Source organism: Pollicipes pollicipes, unplaced genomic scaffold, assembly GCF_011947565.3.
Source record: "Pollicipes pollicipes isolate AB1234 unplaced genomic scaffold, Ppol_2.1 Scaffold_7231;HRSCAF=8579_pilon_pilon_pilon, whole genome shotgun sequence".
Lineage (NCBI taxonomy): Eukaryota > Metazoa > Arthropoda > Thecostraca > Pollicipedomorpha > Pollicipedidae > Pollicipes > Pollicipes pollicipes.
Window position 1 is genome coordinate 18369336 of NW_023597034.1, and position 25203 is coordinate 18394538.

General features: G+C 49.4%; 2 protein-coding genes across 2 annotated transcripts; one reads left to right on the forward strand and one right to left on the reverse strand.

Annotated features, from left to right (window-relative positions):
- The first annotated feature begins 582 nt into the window (after nt 1-582).
- LOC119109801 (trypsin theta) lies at nt 583-16706 on the forward strand. Its single transcript, XM_037233555.1, has 6 exons — nt 583-797; nt 3193-3307; nt 8133-8234; nt 13715-13942; nt 15773-15860; nt 16659-16706. The coding sequence occupies exons 1-6, from the start codon at nt 632-634 to the stop codon at nt 16704-16706; spliced, it is 747 nt and encodes a 248-aa protein (XP_037089450.1). The 5' UTR covers nt 583-631.
- Nucleotides 16707-17290: 584 nt separating this feature from the next.
- Nucleotides 17291-24254, reverse strand: LOC119110414 (synaptosomal-associated protein 29). The gene is made up of 4 exons (XM_037234233.1): nt 23700-24254; nt 22827-22928; nt 19299-19575; nt 17291-18618 (listed from the first exon to the last, which is right to left on the reverse strand). The coding sequence occupies exons 1-4, from the start codon at nt 23967-23969 to the stop codon at nt 18452-18454; spliced, it is 816 nt and encodes a 271-aa protein (XP_037090128.1). The 5' UTR covers nt 23970-24254; the 3' UTR covers nt 17291-18451.
- Between the last annotated feature and the right edge of the window lie 949 nt (nt 24255-25203).

Consider the following 25203-nt stretch of genomic DNA (forward strand, 5'->3'; position numbering starts at 1 on the left):
CGCAGGTCGCTTCGCCAGATTCGACAAGCATTCTTGCAGTTCCACGCCCGTTAACATTCGCCACAGGTCAGTTTCCTTTCAACTGACAGCTAGATTTTGAGATTAATCTCTTGGGCCTTAAACGTGCCAATTACCGTGGTGGCTTGATTCGTCAATCATCGATTGAAAAGGAAATGGCATGCAGCAAAGAATTTCATCACGGATGCATCCATGCATCTGTGTTGCTCCAGTGCAAATGGACCTATTCCTTGGATCGCTTGGTGATGCTGGCGATAAACGACGGGCTGTGATGTTGGCTCGACCTCCTCTTAACATCACACACAGATGATTGGTCATGATGTTGGCTTAGCCCCCTTCTGACATCACACAGATGATTGGGCGTGATGTTGGCCTGATCTCCTTCTGACGTCACACACAGATGATTGGCCGTGATGTTGGCCCGACCTCCTTCTGACGTCACGGCCGTCGGCCGGTGCGTCGGCCGTCACAGCGCCGGACGCACACACCTGTGGCCGCCGGAGCGCCTCGCGTCCACCTGACATCGGCCGCGGCGAACAATGAGACAGATGGTGGGATCGGGGCACGGCCTGTTGCGGTCTCGCCAGTGTCATTCCTCACCAGAATCAGGACGATGCGCTGCCCACTGGCGCTGCTGCTGGCGCTGCTACTACCGCTGCTGCTTGCGCCGCCGGCCGCTGGCCGGGCGCGGCAGGGGCGGCTGCGTGCCCCAGCCGACTCCAGCAGCCAGCCCCTGAACAGGACGGACCGCGTGGTGGGAGGCTCGGACGTGGCCGCAGGTGAGCGGTCGGCACTCATTTGCGCGTCAAGTTGACTGCAAGTCAAGATCATGTGTGGGTTGAGTCATTTTTCATTGCCACTCCTCCCCTCCAACTTATTTTGCAAAAGTACACCTCCACATGTTAGCATTATTCAACAGTGTCAGCAGATTGGAAGAGGGATCTCCCGGTCTAAACGCGGATGTGCTAGGGCGTTAAGGCTCTCTCAAACAGTTGCAGAACTTGACCATGTCTCGTTTGTTCTTCTCCCGAAAAGAAGACTAGTTGAATGCGTGTAATAGCATGTTCATGTGTTATAAGTTAGGTAACAGCTTTTGTGTTGTAGTTATGGTTTAAGAGTCAATTCGAATGAAGGGTAGGCTTCGCCTCAATTCAACCTACTTCCATTCCTGGCCGCCCTGCCAATGCGGCAACGACGATTCCACATGCTTGGAAAGTTTTCACTAGAATATTTCGTCCCAAGACATCACTTGATCGGCACACATTCCGTGATTACCTTAATTGCATCACGTGCGCACCTACCTACCCTGAACCTGTATGAGTCAAACAATCCACCCGTGCCACATATCTGAGAGCGAGGCCCGGCATGTCTTCACTTCTTCAAAGAAACATTCCCAATTATCAAGGATGCATTTTGTTATACACATTTGTCGTTAGATGGGTGCGTCCGAATTGCAATTTGAGTTTTTCCTGAAGGTTCCCTTACGCATTAAACTTACTTTGGAAACGCAGGTATCCTGACGCCTTTTGCTCTCTTAGCCTAGGAGACAATCATCTTCCCTACCTAAGACGGTCATTAAGTTTACGTAGGTTTCATTACTGCTCCACAAAACACTATATTTAGCCAGTTAGTAAAGTGGCAAATGCGCTGCAAATTACCGCGTTTTGGAAGGCGCGTGACAAATCGTGATTATTCAGTGGGACGAATTTGGGTTTTTGTTTAAGTGGAAGCCGTCGGGAAAGCCATAAATATTATAGTATGTACCATCTCAGACAGAACATATGGAGACGTGTAGCTTATGGAAAATATCTTGGCGTGGTTTAAAAGGTGTCAAATGCCAATAGCCTGTTAATGGAAATGACTTAGAGTACTACTTCCATACTGTGTGGTAGTGGTACTACCAAAGTGGTACTACTTTTGTTCAAGCCCGTTATCAAGCTGTATGTATATGAAATAAGAATTAATTGATATTATCTCGTTATGCACGCTGGCAGTGCATATTTGGATAGCATTATAGGCAATTTTTGTTTCATTCGTTCACTGGAATGAGTTTGTGTAACGAACCCCAGAGCAGACACTTTTCCTTTAACATGCGCTTGTTAGGGGGGGGGGGGGGGCAATTTGACTTCCGAAGGTCCTTCCAGAACAAACTCCGAAAGATGTGACGTAATAACGCGATGTTTTGCACAGCAGCCGGTAATTAAATAACATATTTTTGCTATAAAAAGTTATATTCACCTTGAAATATTGCTGACGCATGGCAAGTACAAATCAGGTTGTGGCTGTCAACGAACGCAATTTCTGGGGAATCTATCAACCTAATGCGATTAAGGAGTGCTAGACAAAGCCATACATATGAGGGTTTCTTGGATAATCAGACAATCTAATAAAGTATTACGACAAATCACATCATGAAAATATGACCGAGGCCAAGACCAACCTGTTTTTTACCGGATAGCTTGTTTTATGGGGTACATTTGAATTGCTTGATGACAGGGTCCGCAACCTACATCTTCTATGAACGTCTTAATGGTCTGAGTAGGTCACTGACCTAAAATGACTCAGATCAACCTTTTTTCTAAAAACACACCGATTGGTGCGTTCTTCGACGTGTGTTGAAATTTAAAAATTGAGAATGTTCGCTTAGGTCTTTGGCCACAATGACCTCCTAAAGGCAAAACAGACTCATTGACCTAACAGTTAGACCAGTGACCATTTGCTTGGGCAGGTATCTAGGTTCGAGGCGGTTTCATGATGAGATCGGGGACACTTTAGACGTCAACCTGGAGTTTGGGCTTAGTTCTTATTTGATCCTAAGGTCGTTACCTAGGGGCATAAAATAATGACAAAAGGGAGTTCACTCACAGGCTATGCCACCCTGATAATATGGTATCTCCAGCTGTCTTAATTTTGAGATATCAGGGGTCGGACTGACCCTCCACCCAGGCGTATGGTATTCAACCGGCCTCACGGTGCGGTGCGGTGCGTTTAGAATGCGTGCGGTTTATTACGCATGCAGCTCCGCAGACAACTGCCACTGAACACCAGACGTACAATGTTCGGTAACATTGTGGCACGATTCAGCACGGCAAGTATTCAAAACGGTGCTTCAGCCGCTCACACGCTGACCGCCGGGAGCCTGAAAATAATGTTAACGGCTTCCTGCCATTTCAGATTCCGTGAAGTGGGTGGCCTCGCTGCAGTACCGCACGTCCAACATGCATTTCTGCGGCGCCACCGTGCTGAACGACTACTGGGTTCTGACTGCAGCCCACTGCATGGTTGGCAAGTGAGCGCAACATACTGCCTTTCGAACCTCCGCACACTGCGTGGCGAAGATAACAAATATAAATGTCAGCGAAGATAACAAATGTAACTGTCAACACATCATCCAAAATTCTGGTTTAAAAACGGCGATTTATTTCCGTCGCATGTTGAGGCACGGCAGACTTGTGCGGTAGAGTGTTCCAACGTAACCTCTTTTATAAAAGGAGAGAATGGATGTGCAAGGCTAGTCTGATTCTCCGGTTCAAGGCGAGTCTGATTCTCCGGTTCAAGGCGAGTCCCGTGGTTTCAGGTTTATCTAAGTTCGTGCATATCTAGGCGGTGCGCAAAGAGCTCAAGCCTGGGCAGTCTTGAGCCACTTTCATTCTTAAGGGATCAGCACGTTATAAAAGTGAACATAAACATGCCCATATTTGGCCTCGACGTCCGGAACGAAGCCCTCAGTGTTCTCTGACCATGCCGACTCCATACTTTTGACCATAACATTGAGCTAGCGTGCCACTTCACCAGAGGGGAATATGGTTTTAGGGAGTCGGGGGAGGGTAAAAGTGCTTAAAAAAGAAAACATGTTATATTTCGCCGAGATCGGTGTCAAACAAATCTTCACAAGGTGAGCAGCTCTGTGGTGTGTATTCCAATGTGATGTGAGCTCATTTGACAGCTCTTTAATCCTATATCATATCATTTCGACCTTTCTCTACTCTATCTCACCTAAAACAAGACGAAAGAAGATTTTGAGCTACGTGATATATATATATATATATATATATATATATATACGTGTGTGTGTGTGTGTGTGTGTGTGTCAAGCAGACCTTCACGTTACACCGTTACTACAACAAAAATTGTTAACACGTTTCCTGCGGTTACGCATGGAAGTGTGCTCGGCGCTCGCTTATTCACAATGCTGGTCTTCTGTCGGTGTGCCTCTACCTCGTGCAGAAGCCACGACAACCGATCCTTACCACCGGCAACCACGTCTGCGTATGTCTCAATCACTGACGCGTTCTTCCTTGCAGCAGCATTGGAAACTTTAGCACACTACTCAAAATCACGCCCAAACGGATAGTCGTCGTAGGTTTCCCATTCATCAAGTTGCTGCAGAGCTACCGGCTAGTATCCATCAGAGTAAGTTAGAATACCATACAAGGGACTCATCCACCCAATCCGACAATTATGTGTCCCGCTTAACGAGCGACGCACCATGCTCAAACTCATTCGCCACTGGTGCATGAAGCATGCACCAGTGGCGCATGAAGCATGAAGCATGAAGCATCCGAAGCATGGTCGAAGACATAGTCCCCTTTTCATTAACACCGACGTAACCCGAGACCGCATGAAACACCACCACTTCGGACCTCAAGTAAGCCAAGTGGGAATACATGACGGCCAACGCAGCCCCGACAACAGACTAGTTCAGTAGTGCAGCCTCAGGCCTCGCCTGGGGGCGCTATCGGGCAGTGAATGCGCGTGGCTGTCTGCACCGGTGCCGGCTATCGACCCTAGAAACGACCTGAAGCCGTACCATAGAATGCTGCACTACTGGACGGCTGAAGAGCTTGTGGTCGGAGCAGCGTTGGCCGTGATGCCTCCCCACCTGCCTTATTTGAGGCGCGAGATCGTTGTGGTCTGACTCGTTTCAGGTGACGTCAGCGATGAAGTCTGCATAGGTGTAGTATACCGAGCGCCCTAGGGTGATACAGAATACATCAATTGGCATGACATATTAATGGGCTGACCAGGCTCAAATGAGCGATACAAAAAAAAAAATTATATTCATCAAAGACCTTCTTAATGATCTCTTCTTCCACATTTTATCATCTTTTAACTGAAATAGCCATCTTGAAGATCATTGAATGCAGTCCACAGTCCTGCCCTCCTTGAGGCCTAAACCTAGTTTTTGAGCTTTACGCCCACGAAGACACGCGGACTATTTCGAGGAGGCTATTTTAAGGTCGCCACGGCATCCTTGACGACCTCAGAGCGCCACTTAGATCCTCCCACTCCACTAGCCATGCGCCGATCAACGCCAAAAGTATAATTGTCGATTCATTCATATCTGGCGTTGATGAGTACGATTTCCAGGGGCATATTTACCAAAAAAAGAAATTGTGTTGTGCAGAACAGTCTTTTCCACTCGGAAGTATACCAAAAGTTCTGAGAGAACTTATTTCATCATATCTGATGCTTACCTCATTGTCCGCAAATGTGGAACGTTCCCTTAAACTTCGTCAACACCTACGAGGTTATACACATCAGCCACTACATCGCTCCTTCTGAAAACGAAGTTGGGAACCCATCAAACGCTGTCCCTGAGGGCGGAATATAAAAAAATGTCTAAGAAAAACGCTCACATGGACAAACGTCTCAGGGCACGAGACAGAAGACCACAGTGAACACGTAGTGTTCTATTCTTGTATATATTCCGCCATCTTATTGGAGCGAAGGCTGCTGAAGAATAAAAAGTGTACTTATTAATCACAAGACTGCTAAGCTTAATTTTAAGGTCGGGATTAGTTCATGTGGTGCGAAGCTGGCTTGGTGACGGCTTACTGTTTACGTCATTTAGCGAACCCTCTCAAGATCATTAGTGGTCAAGCAATGCCACCTCCGGGCGGTCGGGCAGCCTTCTTTGGTAAACCGCACACGGCGAATCAAAAGAATGCTGCCCTGTTGGGCTAGTTAGTGAGTGAAATGACCTTTAGATGAAGCCCCATGTAGCTAGGCACACTAAAGCCATCAGTGCAAGCAAATAATTATGTAAGGGACCATTGACCATCGCAAAACTGTCGTTTCCACATGGTTTACTCGCGCCAGACAGACCACATTGTAGTGACTTTCTTTTTGGGGGAAGGACAAGCGAACACCTTTTGCCGCATATCTCACTGACTTTGTGGGACACCAGTACGCGATTTCGGGGGTGGCAGGCCACTGTCGGTGCCAATGTTTTCAAGATACAAAAGCTCTGCGACACCTATTTAGTTATCCCGTTCTTTCAACGTTGCCTGTTTAAAGACAATTCCAGCAGGATCCTCCATGCTTCTTTACAGCATTTTGCGTAATGGCTTCCACGTGACGCGTATTACAGGCAAACGTTAAAGTAATAACGACGAGCTCATAATCCGTTCAAGCACGCTTTATTTTGGACAAAACTCCCGAAAACTTTTTTCGGTTAAGCCGCAAAAGGTCATAGCGCCACAAACAAATGTTATTGCGCATTCTGCATGACAAGAAAGACCCTGATGCTTCTGATGCTTAGCTTGCAAGGCCATGCAATAAATACAAACCCCCTGCTTGCTTGATGGATAATTCGGAAAGTATCTCAGCTGAGTTTGGGAACCACAGTGAGCCTTTGCCTCTGGTGTAAATGACTAGAATATGACGATTCTAATGACTCTTTCAAATGTTAAAACCCATTACACATTTTTTTTTAAAAAAAGAACTGACAGTTAGCGCGGCAAGGCCGGTAAGCTCCGTGTGCCGGGGACCACGTGCACCCACCGGTTGTAGGTGTTGTCAGCACTCGGTCAGACGTAGCCTTGTGACTCCGAATTTGTATGCTCCTCCTGTCAGCAGCATATTTATCCTTATACCATCAGGATATTTAGAAAATGATTCGCAAATTCCGGACGGCTTATTATAGTTTGTCACCACCATGATTGACCAAATCCGTACGCTCAGATCGTGGCGGATAAAACCCTGAAAAATGGACACTGATTTTTAGTAATTATTTCGTAGCATCAAGCTACCACCTTGGTTCTTTAACATAACTTATCTGTTAAACGGACGATATTGGTCGCTGAAATGGGCTTCACGCATTCAAATTTTGAATTCGAAAAAGTTGTATGCCAAATTTACTCAAAAATGTTTTCACTCAAGAAGGTTTGTGATAGAGTAGGCAACTGCCGCTCGAAAATAATTTTTAACGAGGCCCATATCTAGATCACAGCGTTCAATAATATTCGGTACAGCGCGCGATAGATTGTCAACCTAATGTGGAGGAGTAGGAGTGTTATATACAGGAAGGTTGAAGCTCGTACAACATCAAAATAACAACAAGGTTAAGCACGTTTGTTGAAAATAGCACTTTCCACATCATTGCATTGCACATGGCCGACGCTGGGCTTACTTTCATTGTACGCTGAATGCGAAAAACGGTCATTGAAGCCCAGTCGAAAGCGAAGCGAGCGCTTGAGGTGGCGTTCACACTGACTGCATGACAAGGCCTCACCCTCACCGTCAGAGGCTGCAACGCCTGAAACCGTTCCGCGGGGTTTTGTTCAACGCCAGTACGTTACTTTCAGCGATTATTGGGTAGACCCAAGTTTCCATGAGATAGTTTGAGATATTCCAGATATGTTAAGCGCGGAGATAGATTAGCAGATAAAATGTTTGATTTTGAGGCACCCAGTGGTCCAACATTTGCTTTTATTTTATAGACACTTGGGTGGCCACTGCACACCCCTCTGCGCTGTGGGCACCGACACTAATCACTTCTTCACTTCTCGTAAATATTTATACTTACAGTACGCCGCAAGCGCAAACGTCAAGCAGCCCTTTGCCTCAATCATTTCCGCCCGTTTGTTTGCGAACACTTGCGACATACAGTCGTCCAAACAGATCGGTCGCCGTCCGGCTCTCCGCAACACCGGCGGTGTGTAACACGTGCGGCGCGGACTCAGAGCCCGCCGCGGATTCAGAGGCCCACAGCTTACAGCGCGGACTCACAGCCCCTCTGAAGCACAGCCTACAGCGCGGCGAGACGCACTCGCCGAGTCGCTAGTCACGTCATTCACAGATCCCAAAACGAATGATGTCCTGTTCCTCAGTGACAAGGACAAGTTCCAAGTGGTGACGGGCGGCACGGATCTGGACGATGCGGGTCTGCAGGTCCGCCTGCCAGCCAAGGTCGTCATCGCCGACTACGACAGGTGAGATATGGGGACGCTGCGCCGCCGCAGCCCAGGTCAGCCGCGTCGCCGGGCCGCTGTTCCGCAGCCGCCGCAGCCGCACGCGGCGCCACAGCTGACAGTGACGCGCAATGCCGCAGGTGAAGAGGCGGCCGCTGCTCTGGCTTCGGTATCAATGCCGTCGGCCGGCACACTTGCGGAAATAAGTTATTTCTGCCCCGAGGCCTCGACTCGCTGACGGAATGAGGGAGTGTGGTTCGGATACAGCTGTTGTAATACCAGCCCGGTGACATGCCGTGTGTCGGGTCGAGCCGAAGTAATAAGGTATCTGTGCGGAATGGGTGACAACCACTCTACACATGTGAATGTGCCGATGGGGCTATGGTTGTGTTGGGAAGAGGTAGGGCAAATTTCGAAGGCTTAGGCCGAGCATACTTTTAGCGTGGGGATAGCTACTCAGATGGCAATGGCTGCATTTGTCTCACTCAGTGGTCCACCATTTGCCTTATTTAATCTGGGTCACCCAGAATAGTGGGCTACGTGGAATAAGCTTCAACGTCTGTGCCTGCAAATGGTTTCCAACTCAATGTACAGGGTTCTGCGATAAACCTATTGTTTTCGTGTCGCACGCCGCGAATGTTCATGCAACTTAAAAGCTTTATGTGGATAGCTACACGAAATTGTCGCTTTATCACTGCTTATGAGTGTCGCTGGCTGAACTGGATCCCGAGGGCCCATTTCGCCCCGGTGTGAAACTTCATGTTTGGCATGCACACTCATGACGATTCGTGAAAAAGCGCGAATTCATGCCCACATGGTGTTATAGAAAGTACAATGGATTGGCATTACGGAGGTCCAGGTTCAAATTGCATTTGCTGTTGATTGGAGTTTACGGGCACGCCGACTGCGTTGGTCATTTGGCGCCCATAACGAGTTTTGTTTTACCTATCTAAGGACCCGCATAAATGGCCCCAAAGTTCATGTGTTTGAGAAACAAAAAGATCTGTTGAGATTCCAGAAATGGTGAGTTGTCTCCTAGCATATCACAGAGCGTAAGGGGCAAGTCATGCTATCCAAAGTAGCGTTGGCGTTCTTCCGCGAGGCGCGGACAAGATACAAGGATATGGCGAACGGTAAGGACAGCACCACATCGATGACAGATAGGTTTATCGGCTCCCTCCAACATGTAGCCGTGGGTTGCGTACGTGTGCCCGATGCGTAATCTGCAGAGGATCACTTCTTCTCGCCGCATTTTGCGAAACAAGAGAAGTACCGACCCAGGTTAGGTTTTATCTCTCTAAGCTTATTACCATCTATCCGATCCCAACAACGCTGTCATTTGTTGTGCAGGAAGGTTTTATTGCAGGGTAAAAGTCCCTGGCAGGAAAAGAAAGAGAGCGAACACATGGAGAGAGACACACGCTGCTCGCCTGGCAGCCGCGTCAGCCACTCGTTGCCCGCGATTCCAACGTGACTGGGAACCCAACATAGCATGACTTTCTTTCCAGCCTGATGCAGCTGAATCAAACGTATTAAAATGTCCTGTATAAGGGGAAATGATGGATAAGAAGACTTCACACTCAGAATGCTGCTCAGAGAGTCCGTCAAAATGAGATGTAAGGGTTCGTCACCGACTTCAGTAAAACATAGTGCCTTAATGACTGCTATGAGCTCTGATGTGAACACCGAAGCATTTGGGGGCAATGAAAACGGCCGGGTGACGCCACCGCTCACAAACGCACAGCCCATACCATCAGAAGTTTTAGAGCCGTCCGTGTAAGTATGTGTGTAACCCTCATATAACGCTATACGCTCAAGCGCTCTGGACCTCATTATATCTGGCAGCGAGACATTTTTGTTTTCATTTCCGTCAGAGATGTGTCTGTGAAGGGTGAGATCAAATGCCAGGGAGGAGTGTACAGGTGATCTGATCGCTTCACCTTTCGAATGGGAATTTCGTTTCCCGCAATACGGCTTGTATCCGGGAGCCAAAGGTCACAGCATGCGCCCGAGGTGCATGGCGAACAAACGGCACAGCAGGCCGCGGAAAGACTGCGTGATATGCGGGATGCCACGGAAACTGTCGCAGCTTAAGTGCATAACGCATGCCGAGCATTTTCCTCCTCACTGACAACGGCGGCCCGTGCGATTCTACCAGGAGGCTTCGGGTAGGTGTACGGAACGTCCCTGTGATGGCACGTATAGCAGTGTAATGGATGGTGTCAATGTTCCGTTTGGTGGACTCGCACGCGCTGTCATAAATAAAACATGCATAGTCCAGCTTAGACCGTATGATCGCCCGATACAGCAGCAAAAGCGTGCTCCGATCTCCGCCATACGACGTGCGCGAAACACATTTTAATACGTTCAAAGATTTAAAACAACGTTCACGTAGCGTCTTAAGATGTGCCTTATATGTAAGTCGGCGGTCAAAGTGTAGCCCGAGGTATCTAGCCACAGGCTGTTGGGATGCATTGCCCATACAGACGGATAGACAGGTCGCCGCATTGCCGGCTACGACAAAAATGCATGGCTACAGTCTTGCTACGTGAAAACCTGAACCCGTTCATGGTACCCCACTTCTCAACACGGTCAACAGCGAACTGGAGTTGGCGTTCCATCGATGGTGCTCTTGCTGCGCTAGTCCAAGTGGTAAAATCATCAACAAAAAGCGCACGACCTACAGACTGTGGAAGCCCAATCCCGATGTTGTTGATCATGACGGCGAACAAAGCTTCGCTGAGAACGCCCCCTCGGGGCACACCGTTAACTTGAAGATGCCTCTCAGAGAGCTCGTTTCCAACACGGACACGGAAAGAACGGTCAACTAGAAAGTTTTGAAGAAAGGTGCCCATATTGCCGCGTATACCATACCTGCATAGCTTGAGAACAATGACTTGACGCCATGTGGTGTCATAGGCGTCCTCTATGTCAAAGAACACTGCGCCTATGTGTCAGTTTGCTTTAAATCCCATGCAATCGCAGCGTCAAGAACAAGAGATTGTCCACTGTGTTGCGAATCTTTCTAAAACCACACTGGGCTTTTGCAAAAACGCCGCGATGTTCTAAAAACCAAGTTAAACGGACATTAACCATCTTTTCCATTAACTTAGGGCGCGATGAATTGAGAGAATTAGGTCTTTAGTGTAAAGGATCTGGTCCACTTTTACCCGGTTTTAAAATAGGAACGACAGCAGCTTCTCCCCAAGAGGCTGGAAAGTCACCACTGGCGGTTCAAATCCCAGTGGGTGACTCTTAGTTAACTGTCGGGTAAACGATTCAGCATGACGGGGGCCCAAGTCTTATAAGTCGATCCCCTACATTAGCGTGCCTGACAATGTTGCTTCCCTTCCGGCCAATGTGAGCGAACTTTTACGAGAAGTTCTAGGACGAACGACGATGAAGTCAAGCAGAGCGGCGTCCCTGAGCCTGGTTGCAAGGACGTCTTTAAGCCCACACTGAGAGCCCCTCTCAGTGACGTCAAAGACGTCGCAAGAACTGTTAAATAGACACCATAGGTAATGATGCTCTACCAACCCTTGAAAAAGAAGTGACTGGACGCTAGGTAGGTGGGCCCAAATGGCAAAGCAAGGGTACTTAAACTGGGTAGAAAACAGCAACACAGAATCTTAGTACATTGGCGCCCCAAACATAGGTATTGGTATCGGAAGGTCCATAAGTGTAAGCGAAGGGACGCCCAAACCCAAGCGGGGAGCAGGGGTGACAACAGTTATTAAAGGAGGGAGCTATTAAATACAGGCACAGCTGTTTCCGAGCTTACCAAGAGTGCACCCCCACCCATACGTAGAATGGCTCTAATAATTGACTAAATTTAATTAAAAACCAGAGTCCACAAGCGTAGACAAACAGGAACCTCGAGTCTAAGCGGCGGAGCGCCTAAAAACGCAAATACATGAAAACCAACGAATAGATAGCATCCTTTAAGGACAAACATCAGGGCGCTTCAAGAACAAATAGAGAAGCGCCTCCATGCTTAGGGAGAAGGACTCGCCTGTCCCAGCAGGTCGCGCTCTGGACCCTAAATAAGTGGGCGTCAATCAAAGTAGGAAGGAGAACTACACACATTTATGTACAGGCATACCGCAGGTACATATACAGGACTGAGGACGTGCATTTTATGTGCATTTGCGCCCGCAAAGGAGAGGTGAGATTGTGTTCCTGGACAGAATAGGGAGACTTGAGAAACAACCGAGGGGCAGGATCCGAGTGTTGTGTGGCGGGTCGTCATGGAGGTTAGTCACAGCAGCCGCGAAAAGACGCTGAAAAGACAGCACCTCAGGTCTGGTGGACTGTGACGAAAAACTTTGATGTATCCCGTGGTATCCCGTATCTATGTGGTAAATTTAAGTGCTCCACTTAAGTATGACTTCATATGGCACTGTGATGAAGGGTGTACAAGATCAGTTTCACCCCATACCCACTCTCCATACATAACGCGCCTAACGCCGCCTTCCCCACGGAGAGGGACTTATCGCTGAAAAGATCATCCACAAATATCGTCTGTTCCCAATGCATATACCGTTATGATAAACAACGATTCACATTAATCGGCATAGTCATGAATATCGCAGTGTCAAATAAATAGTCCTGGGTTGTTGGTCGGTTACAAGCGTACATGAAGATACCTACACACATTCACGTCGATAGCTGCGTTGCCGTTTGATGGCGCGGGAGCGGCGTGCGGCACTTCGGCTGGAGCTGAGTGCAGGCAGCACGGCACATCGCATATACGGCAGTGCCGAAGGTGGGCCGGAGCTTCCTGGAAACGCTGCATGTAGCGCAAAAACGTGATGTTGGGCGATTTATATGAGCTTCGACTTTGTGTAGAGCATGCCGAAGTATTGTGGGTGTTTTCAGTCATGTACATAGCTGGTTGAAGACAATGGTGATTTATTACCAATTAGCAAATCTGCATGTATTTGGTAAAAAAAAAAACAGGATGCCCAGACACATATTTCAAATTCACTGGCTTGCATACCTAATGCATTTTACCACAGCCTCTGCTATGTGTAACGCCCATGTATATAAAGTAGTTCCAATGTGACGTTTTGAATAAAGCTCATAGAAATCCATGACACCCGTCGAAAATATGGGGCAAAATCTAAGCGGCGGCAATTTTTGGAAGTGATTGCCGTAGTGGTTCAAGTGCAATGTTTTAATCAGTCCCTAGTCATCCAGAATGCCACGCAGACTTAACTGATGTTGTCGCTGGTACGCACACCTACCTTGGTGCACAGGTAGTTGCGACACGAGTTATGATCACTATCACGGCTATTGATCGGTGCATCCATTCAAGTGTACTGTATTATATGTGCTTCCTTGAACGTGATGGCCACATGCACGCAGTCGGCAGTGTCTAACTACAAGCAGTGTCAAAGACATCGATGTTTCCCTTCGAAGGATGATGAGGAGCACTGCGGCGCGTAGTCCTGATCCTGTGCCAGGAATGAGCGCGTTCAGCATACCGCCCCTGTCCTCAGCACTGAGAAGTTCAACGACCTGGCACTGATCAAGACAGTCGAGCCGCTACGGCCGTCAACTCGCTTGTCGGGCGAGTTCATGCAGCTGGCGAAGGGGAGGCCGTCTGACGGCACCGCCTGCTTGGTGCTGGGCTGGGGTACCACTCGGTCGGGCGGCAGCACGGTGCGACGCCTGCAGATGGCGCTGGTCACCACCCAGTCCCGGGACCGATGTGCGGAGGCGTACAGGTGAGCGACGCCAAGCACCTACCTCTTCTCGTGGAGAATGTGGCCTCCCATGAAGTGACTCCCACCACACAACAACAATCCTTTCTATCGTAAAGGTATTAAAACCACAAATAAATCGTTTGGCTTTAATTTTTCGGAGAACGAGCAGAAAATAGTTTTTGCACACAGCAGTTTTCAGTGCGCAACTGTGTTCGGCCATAGCGCTGTAAGTGCAGACCAAAACTGCCACAGATGCTGCGTCACCATGCATGGTATGGGAGCCAAGATGCATTACGCCATGCTTCAAAACGGACCCACAAGCCGCACCCACGAGCCTACCGATAAAAAACAATTTACGCTTCTTTTTTGTAGAATCTGCATCTCTGGAAGTCCTATACGTCACACAGGCAGAGCGCACATGACATTCTCCCGTAACATTGGGGAGCGGTAAAGTTTCCATTTTTAGTTGGAACGTGGCGCACGTGCCACGATCCCATCATTGTTTTCCAGCACACCCTTGAGTGGTTAGATATAGAAATTAATAGATTGGGTTCATGTGCTAATGACTGCGTTGTCGTAAGCGATATGAACAGCTTTGAATGACACCACACGCGTCACTAGCGACGCTTCTAAAGGCTGTAAATCACAAATGCGCGCACAAATAGCTGTGCCTGCGTGAAACGGCCTCGGTGGTCAAAGCACTGGTAAACCCCGTAACATCATCAATTACTCTGTACATGTATATTTACTAACATATAAATAGGCAATATGTCACTCCCTGTGATGTGATGTGGTGTGATGTGATGTGATGATATGTCCCCGTGAAGAATTAATGTGTGTGGTAGTCCAGCTGCTTTCAGCAATTCCTCACGGCTACCTGCTTATCTTAAATGTCATTACGTCCTTGGCATTTCTGGGTGGCTGCCATGGGGCGCAGAAGAGCTTGCTTTGGCACAGAAAGCACATCGCCCAGAACGGTACATCCATCATCACTGTTTTGGAAGTTTTGACACCACGTCGAGATACACCGTTCATACAACCGCATAAAAACGCCCACGCGCGCTCGTCAGTCAGGTGGTGGTGCAGCGTCGTCTGCATCATGTGGTAGTGTACGGAGGATTCTTAATCAGTGTCCAGGAGGGTATCACAATGTTCAAGCATGGTCTGCATACATTGGTGAAACAAAAGGACAATCAAGCAGCGTTAGGAGATATGACAGCAAATGGTTGACCTTTGCTCCCTTGCGCGAAAAGGCGCAGGTGTTGGCGCCTGTCCTAGATGACTATTGGTCGTTTGATGGCCCCTTGGCCATCTCTGTGTAGATCGGAATGTTACCCATTGGTCGTCCCGGTACCCCAGCAAACCGGTACACTCCCTCGCGATGTAATTTTTTACTTGGACCCATCTATCGGTTTATGCGATAGCAGTGTCCTTTGACTCCCCTCAACGCTTTCACTGTTGGGAAGCCCTTCGGCCGACATAGCGACCGACGGGCAGCGTTCCCTATCGCGTATGCCACTCATGCGGCAAGGCAGACGCTTTTGGCGCAAATGTTGCTTCACCATGAGGGAATGTTTGTGAAAGCCTTTGCTCCGATATGTGTCTGACCAGAGTGTAGCGAGGACAACCGACGTGCTGCCTCAAAGCACGTCTTGTACAGCCGCTAAGCCTGTGAAGCCATCTTATTTTCAAGTCTCCGGACTTGCACGTGGAGCCTCTGAAACGGGAGCTGTGGGAAGCACTGGCACCAATTATCAAATATTGGCATCCCTCCCCTTTCTGCCCAGCACCCTTCAGAAAGTCCCAACCCCGGTGCAACACCTGTGTGACACCTGTCCTCCGCCGTTACAGAGCGCAGCACTACAACATTTACGACACGATGCTGTGCGCGGGCGGCGGCGCGCGGGACGCCTGCCAGGGCGACAGCGGCGGCCCGCTGGTCTGCCGAGGCGACGGTGGCGCCCTCTCGGCCGACGGTGGCACCGCCGCCGACCTGCGCCTGGCCGGCGCCGTCAGCTGGGGCGTGCGCTGCGCCACGCCCGGCATGCCCGGCGTGTACGCAGACGTCAGTAGCATGCTTCAGTGGATCCACAGCAACATGGAGTGACGCCACGGACGGTGGCGTGACGTCACGAAGCGGGAGCTCGCGCCACCGAAGTGGCTGAGCCGGGAATGACGTCATTGCTCGTAATTGACGACGGGAAGTGACGGCACCCACTTGCGTCGATGACGTCATCACCGGAAGTGGCACTGCTGACTGCTCGGTCTCGGGTAGTCAAGCCAGCTGCTCTGATGAGTGGCCGAGTTTCAGGAAGTCTCTTTGGGATGTGCTCCATCGGTTATTGCTGCTGTTTCGTTGGTTAATGTACACAACTCCGGGGCGGGAATATTCGAATCCTTAGCATCAGCTGATTCTACTGATTGCCAGAAATATAGCCCACCGTGTAGGTGCTCATTGCGCTGCATCTAAATAAACTGTAACTTACGTACAGTCACTGCTATGTCAATTTTGGCAACGCAAGCCACATTGGTATCACGCAGCCACCCAGTCTAGAAGCGCGCCTCTATGCGAAAACAGGGACACACAACCAATCTAGAAGTAAAGGTATGCCTATAACGTTTGTCATGCCTGCCTTGTCAGCGATGCTTAATCGGTCTCGCGAGGGCCTTCCCACAACAGGTGCCAACCAGTGTTTTGCCCTCCGGCTGTATGTCTGGCCTGATGGTCCCGCACCAGCATGGGCGGACGTCGGACGTCTGCTACACGACAGGCGCGCCGCGCTGAGCCCGCTGTGCGTGCTCCTCGGTGACTGCTGCCGCCCCGGGGCGGCCGGCCCGCCATGGGTCAACATGCGACATCACGGCGCCGGACAGCGCTATATTTCGGGCTTGGTGTGGTGACGCCGCGTGGTGCCAACAGAACGGCTCGCAGACGACCGTCAAACGATGTGTCCCCGTTGGGCGGTCAACCTTACGTTCCGAATCGAAAGCGGGAAGAAAAATGTACCCGTTATGCGTAAATGAATATTCGCAAAAATACTGCACGTCTGAATAAATAATTTTTGGGTCGGAACGCACCCGGCATCTTCTGTGCTATCAAAGCAGCAGGGTGGTCTCGGCACGATGCTGCCGTTCTGAGCGCGCGCGGTCACAGTCCACACAAGGCAACTTAACATTCAACATTCCACGTTGCTCCACATTCTTGGAATACAACCTCAGGAGCACAATAACAAAAGGCAAATTGATAAGACCACGCCTCTAGAGAAATGCGTGTACCGCCTGTGTCAATGAGCTATCACAAAAGTTAGCAGAAGCCATGTCGTGAAACACAACTCGGGGCAACGCTGCTTGATCACTGACGAACCATGGTGTGTGTACTTCCCGTTTATTATCAGCAACACGCCACCATAATGAATTGGCTTACAGCGGCCAACGTATGAAGGTCCCTGCACTTCCGAGAGAATCACTCAGATCTCAAAGCTCGAAAAAATCTCGCACGCGGTATCTTAAACAAGATACAGTTTGTTATGCAAGGCGAATTTCACGCGTTTCAAGAGCCAATGAGCTTATGAGCTTAATTAGCACATGTCCAGAACTAACATTACTGCCAATGACACGTGTAACAGTTTGGCATTTCGACCTCCTTTCCTAAGACCCTCCCCGCCCCACAGTGACACCAAGCTTGGTGCAACGTAGACACCGGAGATACAAAACATCCACATGCACGCGCACATCCGCTTGACACCAGCTAACGTGGACTACTCACCGCACAGAAGATCTAACGACCGCACCTCTCGTGGCTATCGGTGCACAAATACGCGAATGGATTGCTGATGCAATGGTTATACGGCCACGGAGAAAATTGGCCATCCAAGCGGGGTAAGCATGCCGACCACAGTAAACATGCGCCTATATCACCGCGGAAGGGTGGCATGGCGGCGGCAGCGCAGAATAATTATTGGGGGATGACCGAGCGCTCCATGGGGGACGCCCGGCGTTTTCGCTCCCTGGATATGTAGGACACAACTCAGGATCACACGCCCCGACACCCCGCGCCCGGATCTGGTCAGCGGTGACCCGTCACTCGGACAGACGCGGCCTCACAGCGGTCCACATGGATTCGGCCCGCCCACCGGCGCTTGTGTGGACGTGCTGTGTCCACTACACCGATGAGTACACTGATGCTGACCATCTGCCCCTGACGACCGTGTCATTATTTCAACGCGTTTTTGGTCCGACCCTATTTTGGGACACCGGTCAAATGTAGCAAATAGCGTTGCTCCACATGATTTTGGCCAAGCCGCCATAGACTTTTACTTATTAAGGATTTCTATCACCACCTGAAGTCTGTTTTTTTTTCGTGTCGATACCGAACTCCCACAATAAGCTTTCTTGTTGAGGCTCTAGGTCGCCAACTCAGCCACTTCCTTGATGATCGTGGCCATGTCCCGACCGCAGCCCCCTTGTCGACGATGCGGCCTTGGCCCTGCCGACAGCCTGTTCTCAACGCACCTGCTCGCTTCCGACCGCCTACTTCTTGAGGATGCGGACCATGTCCTTGTTCTGGCTGGTGACGCGGAGGTCGGCGCGGTCGGTCGCCTTGCTGATGCGGTCCAGCATGTCGTTCTGTTCGGAGATCTCGTCACCGAGACCCTCGGCGAGGCCGCGCAGCCTTGTCAGACCCGAGCACATGTCCTCTGGCGGCGCACGCAAGCCCGTCACTACCCGCCACCGGGTACGGGCGGCGGCCGCAGCCACACCAACACGTCACATAGAATAGTCGATAAACCCCCACCCGTCGTCACTGGGACTTAACGACGCACTCAGCTGCTCAGGCATTATGGCGTCACCCGCCTCTCACCCTGGCAGGAAGGGCGGATGTCGCGAAAAATCGAACCCCGTTTTTCGTATCTCTAGTTTTTCAGACAGGGAGCTCAACCACTATACCGCTGTAATCCTAGACCTATAACCCATGCATAGCAAAACATAGTTAGGTTGTAAATAATGCAACTTAAACTAACAGTCATGTGGATCTGGCAAGTATCTACATGCTGCTGACCACAACAGACGCAGTCTCAGCCTCTATCATATTTCGCTAGCTAACTGTACAAGAGCGCTTAAAAATGAGTATCACTATAATCGCTATTGATGTTCAGTGTTCTCAAAAATGGCAAAATTATCTCACTCAAAAGTGTACCAATGGAACCAAATTTCACGGGATTGCCCGGAATTTACTGTCCAGCTCAAAACACCTTCTGGCAAGCAGCGAGACAACCGAATTATGTAATAAAAACAACCGAAAGCTTCTTTTCGCGAGAGCTTGGGCCCGATCCCAGAGCATAGACCATTTGCGTTCAGTGGCAGCTACGGCACTAACCCAGATTCCTGTCCAGTTGGGCGTCGACACGGGCGTACGGGTCAGCGGCGGCCGGCGTCGACAGCGCCTCGTCATCCAGACCGCGCATGCGCAGTCCAGGATGCGGCTGAGACGGCCGGTCAGCGGCGGCCGCCTCCGTGCGCTGCAGGGTCTGTTGGAGGCGGCTATCCGATGACGACTGTGGCACGGAAGCGGCGCCAGCGCCGGCCGGGCGCGCCGGGTCCGCTGTTGCCGCACCACGACTGCCGAAGTAGCTTTTCAGGCTGCTGAAGACGCTCTGCAGGCATGGCGTAGCGGTCAGTGGACGAGGGGTCGCAATCAGTGGTGAAGCGGTCTGAAGTGATCTCATGTGGACTCATGGGCGATACACAACTAGTGTTGTCCGCAAGGCGACATATTTGATCTTGATACGCAGTCCTTCAATCATGGTAATACCTATGTGACACTTTCGCGGAACTAATAATGCTCACAGAATTGTCCGGCCTTTACTGTCCAGCTCGGCAGACATGCTAGAACGTAGCGGATTATCCACGTGATGTTCTTGTTATATGCCCGCCGCAGTACAGCAAGCCCGTCTCCACAACTCCGTCGTTCAGAGCGGCTGTCCTCGGATTCAGCAACCCCCAGCGGGTGAGTACGAGTCGCTTCAAACCCTCGCTTTTCAGCCCGGACTGCGACTGCCTGCGGAGGGTGGCAGCGACCGCGCTAGACGTCAGGTGGAGAGGAAGAAGGACCGCACCGAGCATTACGGCGCATTAAACGATGGCTATGAAGTTCTACCATTAACCTGGGATTTAACGATCGGACAGTGGAGTCATGGCTGATACAACAGACCCTCCTTAGCCTGCCTCCATCCCGGTTTAGGCTCAAATTTATTAAATGGATCGTTGGCCTTTGGTCAGTAAAAAAACGACAACTAAAACGGTCCATGGTCTTGGAAATAAAGAATAATTACCCGTTTATAAAATACTTCACGCATTTTTGATAATTTTCAGCACTCCTTCCGCGCGCCCCAACTCTGGTTACAGGCTGGTTACGCTGGACACCCCCCCCCCCCCCCTCCCCTACTTCTAACGCTGTGTTAAGCGTCACGTCGAACAGGGCAATGTCCATTCGACTCCAAACTGTGCAAGTGGTGCGAAACAGAGACGGGAACGTTGGTGGTAGATGAGAAATAGCCAAAGACATCCTGCTCTAAGGTCTTTAGTATTTTTAAAATGCTTAACTAACTATGACATATTTCGAGATCTAGAACCTTTTAATTGGACAATAACAACGTATCTCTCGTTGCCTGTTCAAGAATCAGATCTGTTATACTGGGCAGGCAAAAAGAAGCGAAGAAGGGCCCCTCTGCCCCATCGCTGCACTATTATGCTTTAGGAACTGTTCCACCACTCACCACTCCTCCACGCCTTGATGCGGCGTGCGTCCGTCACACCGAACTCCGCGGGACCGTTCACTATCTCCTCCTCACTTACGTCCCTCGCTTCGTAGCAGATAATGATTCCCTTCGATGAGTCCTTGGTTTTATTCTTCACGGCCATAGCCAGTGATGTGTCCATTTTATCTCCAGCATGCCCGATACTGGACACGAACTTGTAAGCAGCTTTCCCACCATTCCTAAACTCAAACCCAATACTACCATCTCTGATTCTGTCGCACCTCAGAATTTCGCCGAATCTGTCGCACCTGTCTCGACGTTGGAACGGCGAGAGGGACGCCAGGGGTCTCTCCTCTCTGCGAAATATCAAGAACCGAGGGCTGGGCGCCGCGCCACTGCTGCCCGGGATTAGATCGTTCCTTGTTCCCCTAAGGGGACAAGTACTTTTTAGGTTTGATGTTGCCATGCAATTCGTATGATCATTTGAGAGGACATCTGTATTATCATTTGACACTGCGGCTCCCCAGTCACCTCGGATCCCAACCAGGAAAGGCTCACTCACTAAGAGGGAGGTGGTGTCTCCAGAACTACCACGATGCTATACGGAGTGAACGACGCCTCCCGTATGGCCAGGCGTAACCGAGGATATCCCACCGTCATGACCGTGGTTCAGCGCCGCCGCTTCTTGATCCCTTAAGTCACCACGTGCAGTCGGGCGCACCAGGCGGGGACTCACGAAGGGTAACCGGCATCCAGCGCAGGCGACAAGCCGCTAGATCAGTGTGGATCCCCGCGAGCAATGCGCCCCCGGATGTCCTGGTCAAAGTGGAGTGTTGGGACGCGCCGTGACTGACCCGCACGACGCGCCCCTCAGCTACCAGGAGCTGATCAATCAGGGGCGCAGGCGAGGGGGCACGGCGATCCCACTAAAACGAGGATGAGGAGTGGTGAGAGCGCCGCGTACTTGTATGCACGTGATGAGGAAGGAGTGGGCGGCATAAGGAGCAGGAGCTCACGTTCCGACAGGGTCGCCATGCCCTAAAATGACCAGCTGGCGCTGTCCACCCGTTATCGGAACTGAAACCCAAGAGGACCCGACTCTCCTAGACTGGCCAAAGCCGATGCTCCTGCGGGGCAACATGAATCCTAAAATAAAAACGACCGAAAAAGGGTTTATCCATGGTTCGCACCGCACACGATGGTCGGTGCAATACGATCATTGCTTTTACCAGGTCGGCAGTCCCGTTTTCTCCTCTGTCAGTAACAATTAGACGATAATCCCGTTTTCTCATCTGTCAGACTTATGGCGCTGCGGCGCCTGTCCGCTCAGATCTGGACCTGTTTATGATCCATGTTCTTCAGCTGTTTTGTGATCCGAGAAATGTTTTTGACGTTTATGGAAAAGTGAGAAGAATAATGGCAATATTGCATGTGAGGGCAATGTTGCATTGTTGCAACCATATACTCTCTGATCAATCAACTTTCCTTTAAGTCATGCGAAATGCTACAGCATAACTTCAAAGTATTGTGATGCTGCTGAAAACCTCACAGCAGTGAAAAAAACATTGAAGGTAGAAGCCTCTCAGAAGTTACTCAGTTTCAGAGGCTGGACCTGGATAGCCTGTTGAAGTAATGTAATTTATAATTATTTGGTGTTAAAACTCACCCAGACACTCAGATTTTGGGTTCCTTGTATGGACCATTGACCATCCCACATTGCATGGGCTTACATATTACCTGTGCTATTCTGCATTTCCAACATGACTGACAACTCATGTCTGTATGCAAGGAATATAAAATGTAGCATGGACACTTCCAGTTAATCAGCTTGGTATAATATTAAACATGTCTTAGTGTTTTAGCCTGAGCCAGCTAAACCACCAAGTCCTAATGTCTGTAAAAGCCAACTTAGATTGTCATGACCCTGGTATCTTAAGACACATTTTTGAAGCACTTGAGTTACTGTGAGCCTGCTGGTACATACTACTTCAGCCACATCCTACCAGTCCTCTTCCCAGTTTTCCAATTATTTCTGAATGCTAGCCAGAGACAGAAGCAAAAGATGTTACCAATCATGCTTGCTATACTCCAAACATACCTGTGACGACTATATAGGTACCTGCATGGCTCAATCTTTGGTGTCTTACCTTTATGTTGCTGATATGCCTCTGGCTGACATTCAATGTTGAGTTGATGTCATCCAATCTTCGCTCTGTGTTTTCCAGCTGCTCTCTCTGTCTGATAAGCTCCTGAAAACATAAAATACATTTTGTCCTAATTTGCCCAAGGATTGACAGTTCTTATCATTCCACATCTCAGTGTAAGCTTAAAATCACATTTGCTATGCAATGTCACATTTTTCCTTTGAAGTTTGGAATGGACAGACATAAATATGGACAAAAAGCAGACAAAAACCTGAAGTTAGAAAATTGGAGGGTGTCACACCTATCTTCAGATTTTCCGAACTTTCAACAGGAGCCACAGCTGTCAGTCATCTCAGATCATACAGTGTACATAATGCCTCAAATCATCAGACAGACTGACAGGAGGTGTGCAAGGGCTCAGAATAGATATGGAGAGCACCTTTTCTACAAAGAGGACAGATAGCATGCTTTTTGTTGAACAATTTTTTTTTTAACTGGACTATTGCTTGCTTCAGGATGATGTATACTGAATTGTCAGCCTCTGACAGGCATTAATACTAACATATCATGGCAATAATCACATTCAGCAGTGGCTGGCCTGTTTGTTTGAATACAAATCAGGACAAGATGCCTTGTATCAAATATCCAGCATGACCTTCCTTAAGGAAATATCATCCATAAACACATATTGGGAATGATGGGCTTAGGCATATGATAAATCATGCACAAGACATTCTTGGATAGTAATTGCCTAGGACAACCTCCAAAAGCCCTGCATCCAGCTTTTCAGGGTAATAAAAAGCCTACACACTGCCAACAAATGCCTCAAGTATACAAAATAGTGCAATATCAGGGCATGGGTAAGGAGGTACCAACCTCAGCTGTTTCAATACCAGCTCGTTCTGATTCTTGAAGAAGACCCACTGATCGACTAGAAGAATCCAGTGTGCGCTGCTCAATTTTTCTACGCTCCTCTTGAAGTTGAAGCCTTCTATCTTCTAGGGGATTGTGTGAACCAGACTGATGCCCAGGAAACATGTAGCCAGATGAACCTTGTTTAGGGTGCCTCAAAAAGTCATCATCAGATACTGGTTCTTCAACGGAGAAGAAGGGATTTTTCGCATCACTATACTGCCTTCCTGCCATGACTTCGACTTGTATTTGTAGGCGTGCACTAAAACCGCCCTAATCTACTATAATATAGCTTTTATGTGCGAAGCCGTATTTAACAAACACACAGCCGACGGCTCCCTCAACCCAACGCCGTACAACAGTCCAGGCGTCAGCCTTAATGCCCAAGCCTTAGCCCGCGTTCAGCCCTGTCGCACCAGGGTTTTCCTCAAGGCTACTAGAGTAAAGGCTACTTGGGTTTTCCTGCAAATTCCCGCTGCTCTTTCACTCACAACCAACTTACAACTCTCGAATTTTATCACGAAGCAACCAAGGCGATATATCGGGTGGCCCGACCGTCCCGACTACGCATCTGTCAGCAAAGAGCAAAGATCCCTATATGACGTCACTGGGAGTACATCTTGAATACTGGGACGACCGCATACGTGACGTTGCAAGGTACGCGGGCGATGCATGTGCTACAACACGTTTGATGAGTAGAACTAATGGTACGATCAAGGCAAACTTGAAAAAATGAGTACATTTTACAATTAGTTCAATATTGAAGGCAATTCATGAACCGAGGCGTTGGTACAGGGAAGCAAGTCATTCGATGACGATCCGCCGCGTTTTGCGTCAGAGAAGCGCTGGACAAAATGCGCGCATTTACGACTTCGGAAGCATCAGATGGACTCAAAATTGCACCCCCTGCTTGCCAATTTACTCTGCCCATCATAGCTGCGGCCGTCTGATGAACTTACCCAGGTGAATCCATGGAGCTTCGAGGCCACGGGTTTGCATTTTGATAAGTCCCCGGTCAGGCAGATCAACCAATGGAACAAAATGGTTGGTTTGGTTGTTTGGATTAGAGCCCTTTCGACCAGAAATGATCATTTCAGGGCCGTAGGATGAAGGAAACTGGTTAACGGTGCGGCAGGTTCGCATGCACCTGGGAGGCCAACCGCCGAGTTTTAACCCGCGCATGTGCACTGGGTACCCGGTCGGGGTCGCCCTTCCCACGGGGCCTCTCGGCCCACTCGCGGCTGACGCATGCAGTCTACCCTGGACAAGCGGAGCGGAGCGAGGATGCAGAATGAAGTGAGACAGAGGATAAGAGGGCCGGATCCGGACACAATGGTGAAATATCGTTGTAGCCTAGGACGCTTACCGGATCGAGTGTGCGTGTATCTTTAACCCTCCTGTCTGATATATACATACATACATATATATATATATATATATATATATATATATATATATATATATATAT

What these genes read in the sequence shown, in the direction of transcription:
- LOC119109801 (XM_037233555.1), top strand. Translation starts at nt 632, where the DNA reads ATGCGCTGCCCACTGGCGCTGCTGCTGGCGCTGCTACTACCGCTGCTG. An exon ending in AGGCTCGGACGTGGCCGCAG is followed by an intron (nt 798 to 3,192) that starts GTGAGCGGTCGG and finishes CTGCCATTTCAG; the next exon opens with ATTCCGTGAAGTGGGTGGCC. An exon ending in GCGACAGCGGCGGCCCGCTG is followed by an intron (nt 15,861 to 16,658) that starts GTCTGCCGAGGC and finishes GTCCCGCACCAG; the next exon opens with CATGGGCGGACGTCGGACGT.
- LOC119110414 (XM_037234233.1), bottom strand. Translation starts at nt 23,969, where the DNA reads ATGGCAGGAAGGCAGTATAGTGATGCGAAAAATCCCTTCTTCTCCGTT. An exon ending in CTGGTATTGAAACAGCTGAG is followed by an intron (nt 22,929 to 23,699) that starts GTTGGTACCTCC and finishes TTATGTTTTCAG; the next exon opens with GAGCTTATCAGACAGAGAGA. An exon ending in GGCATATCAGCAACATAAAG is followed by an intron (nt 19,576 to 22,826) that starts GTAAGACACCAA and finishes CCATGCCTGCAG; the next exon opens with AGCGTCTTCAGCAGCCTGAA.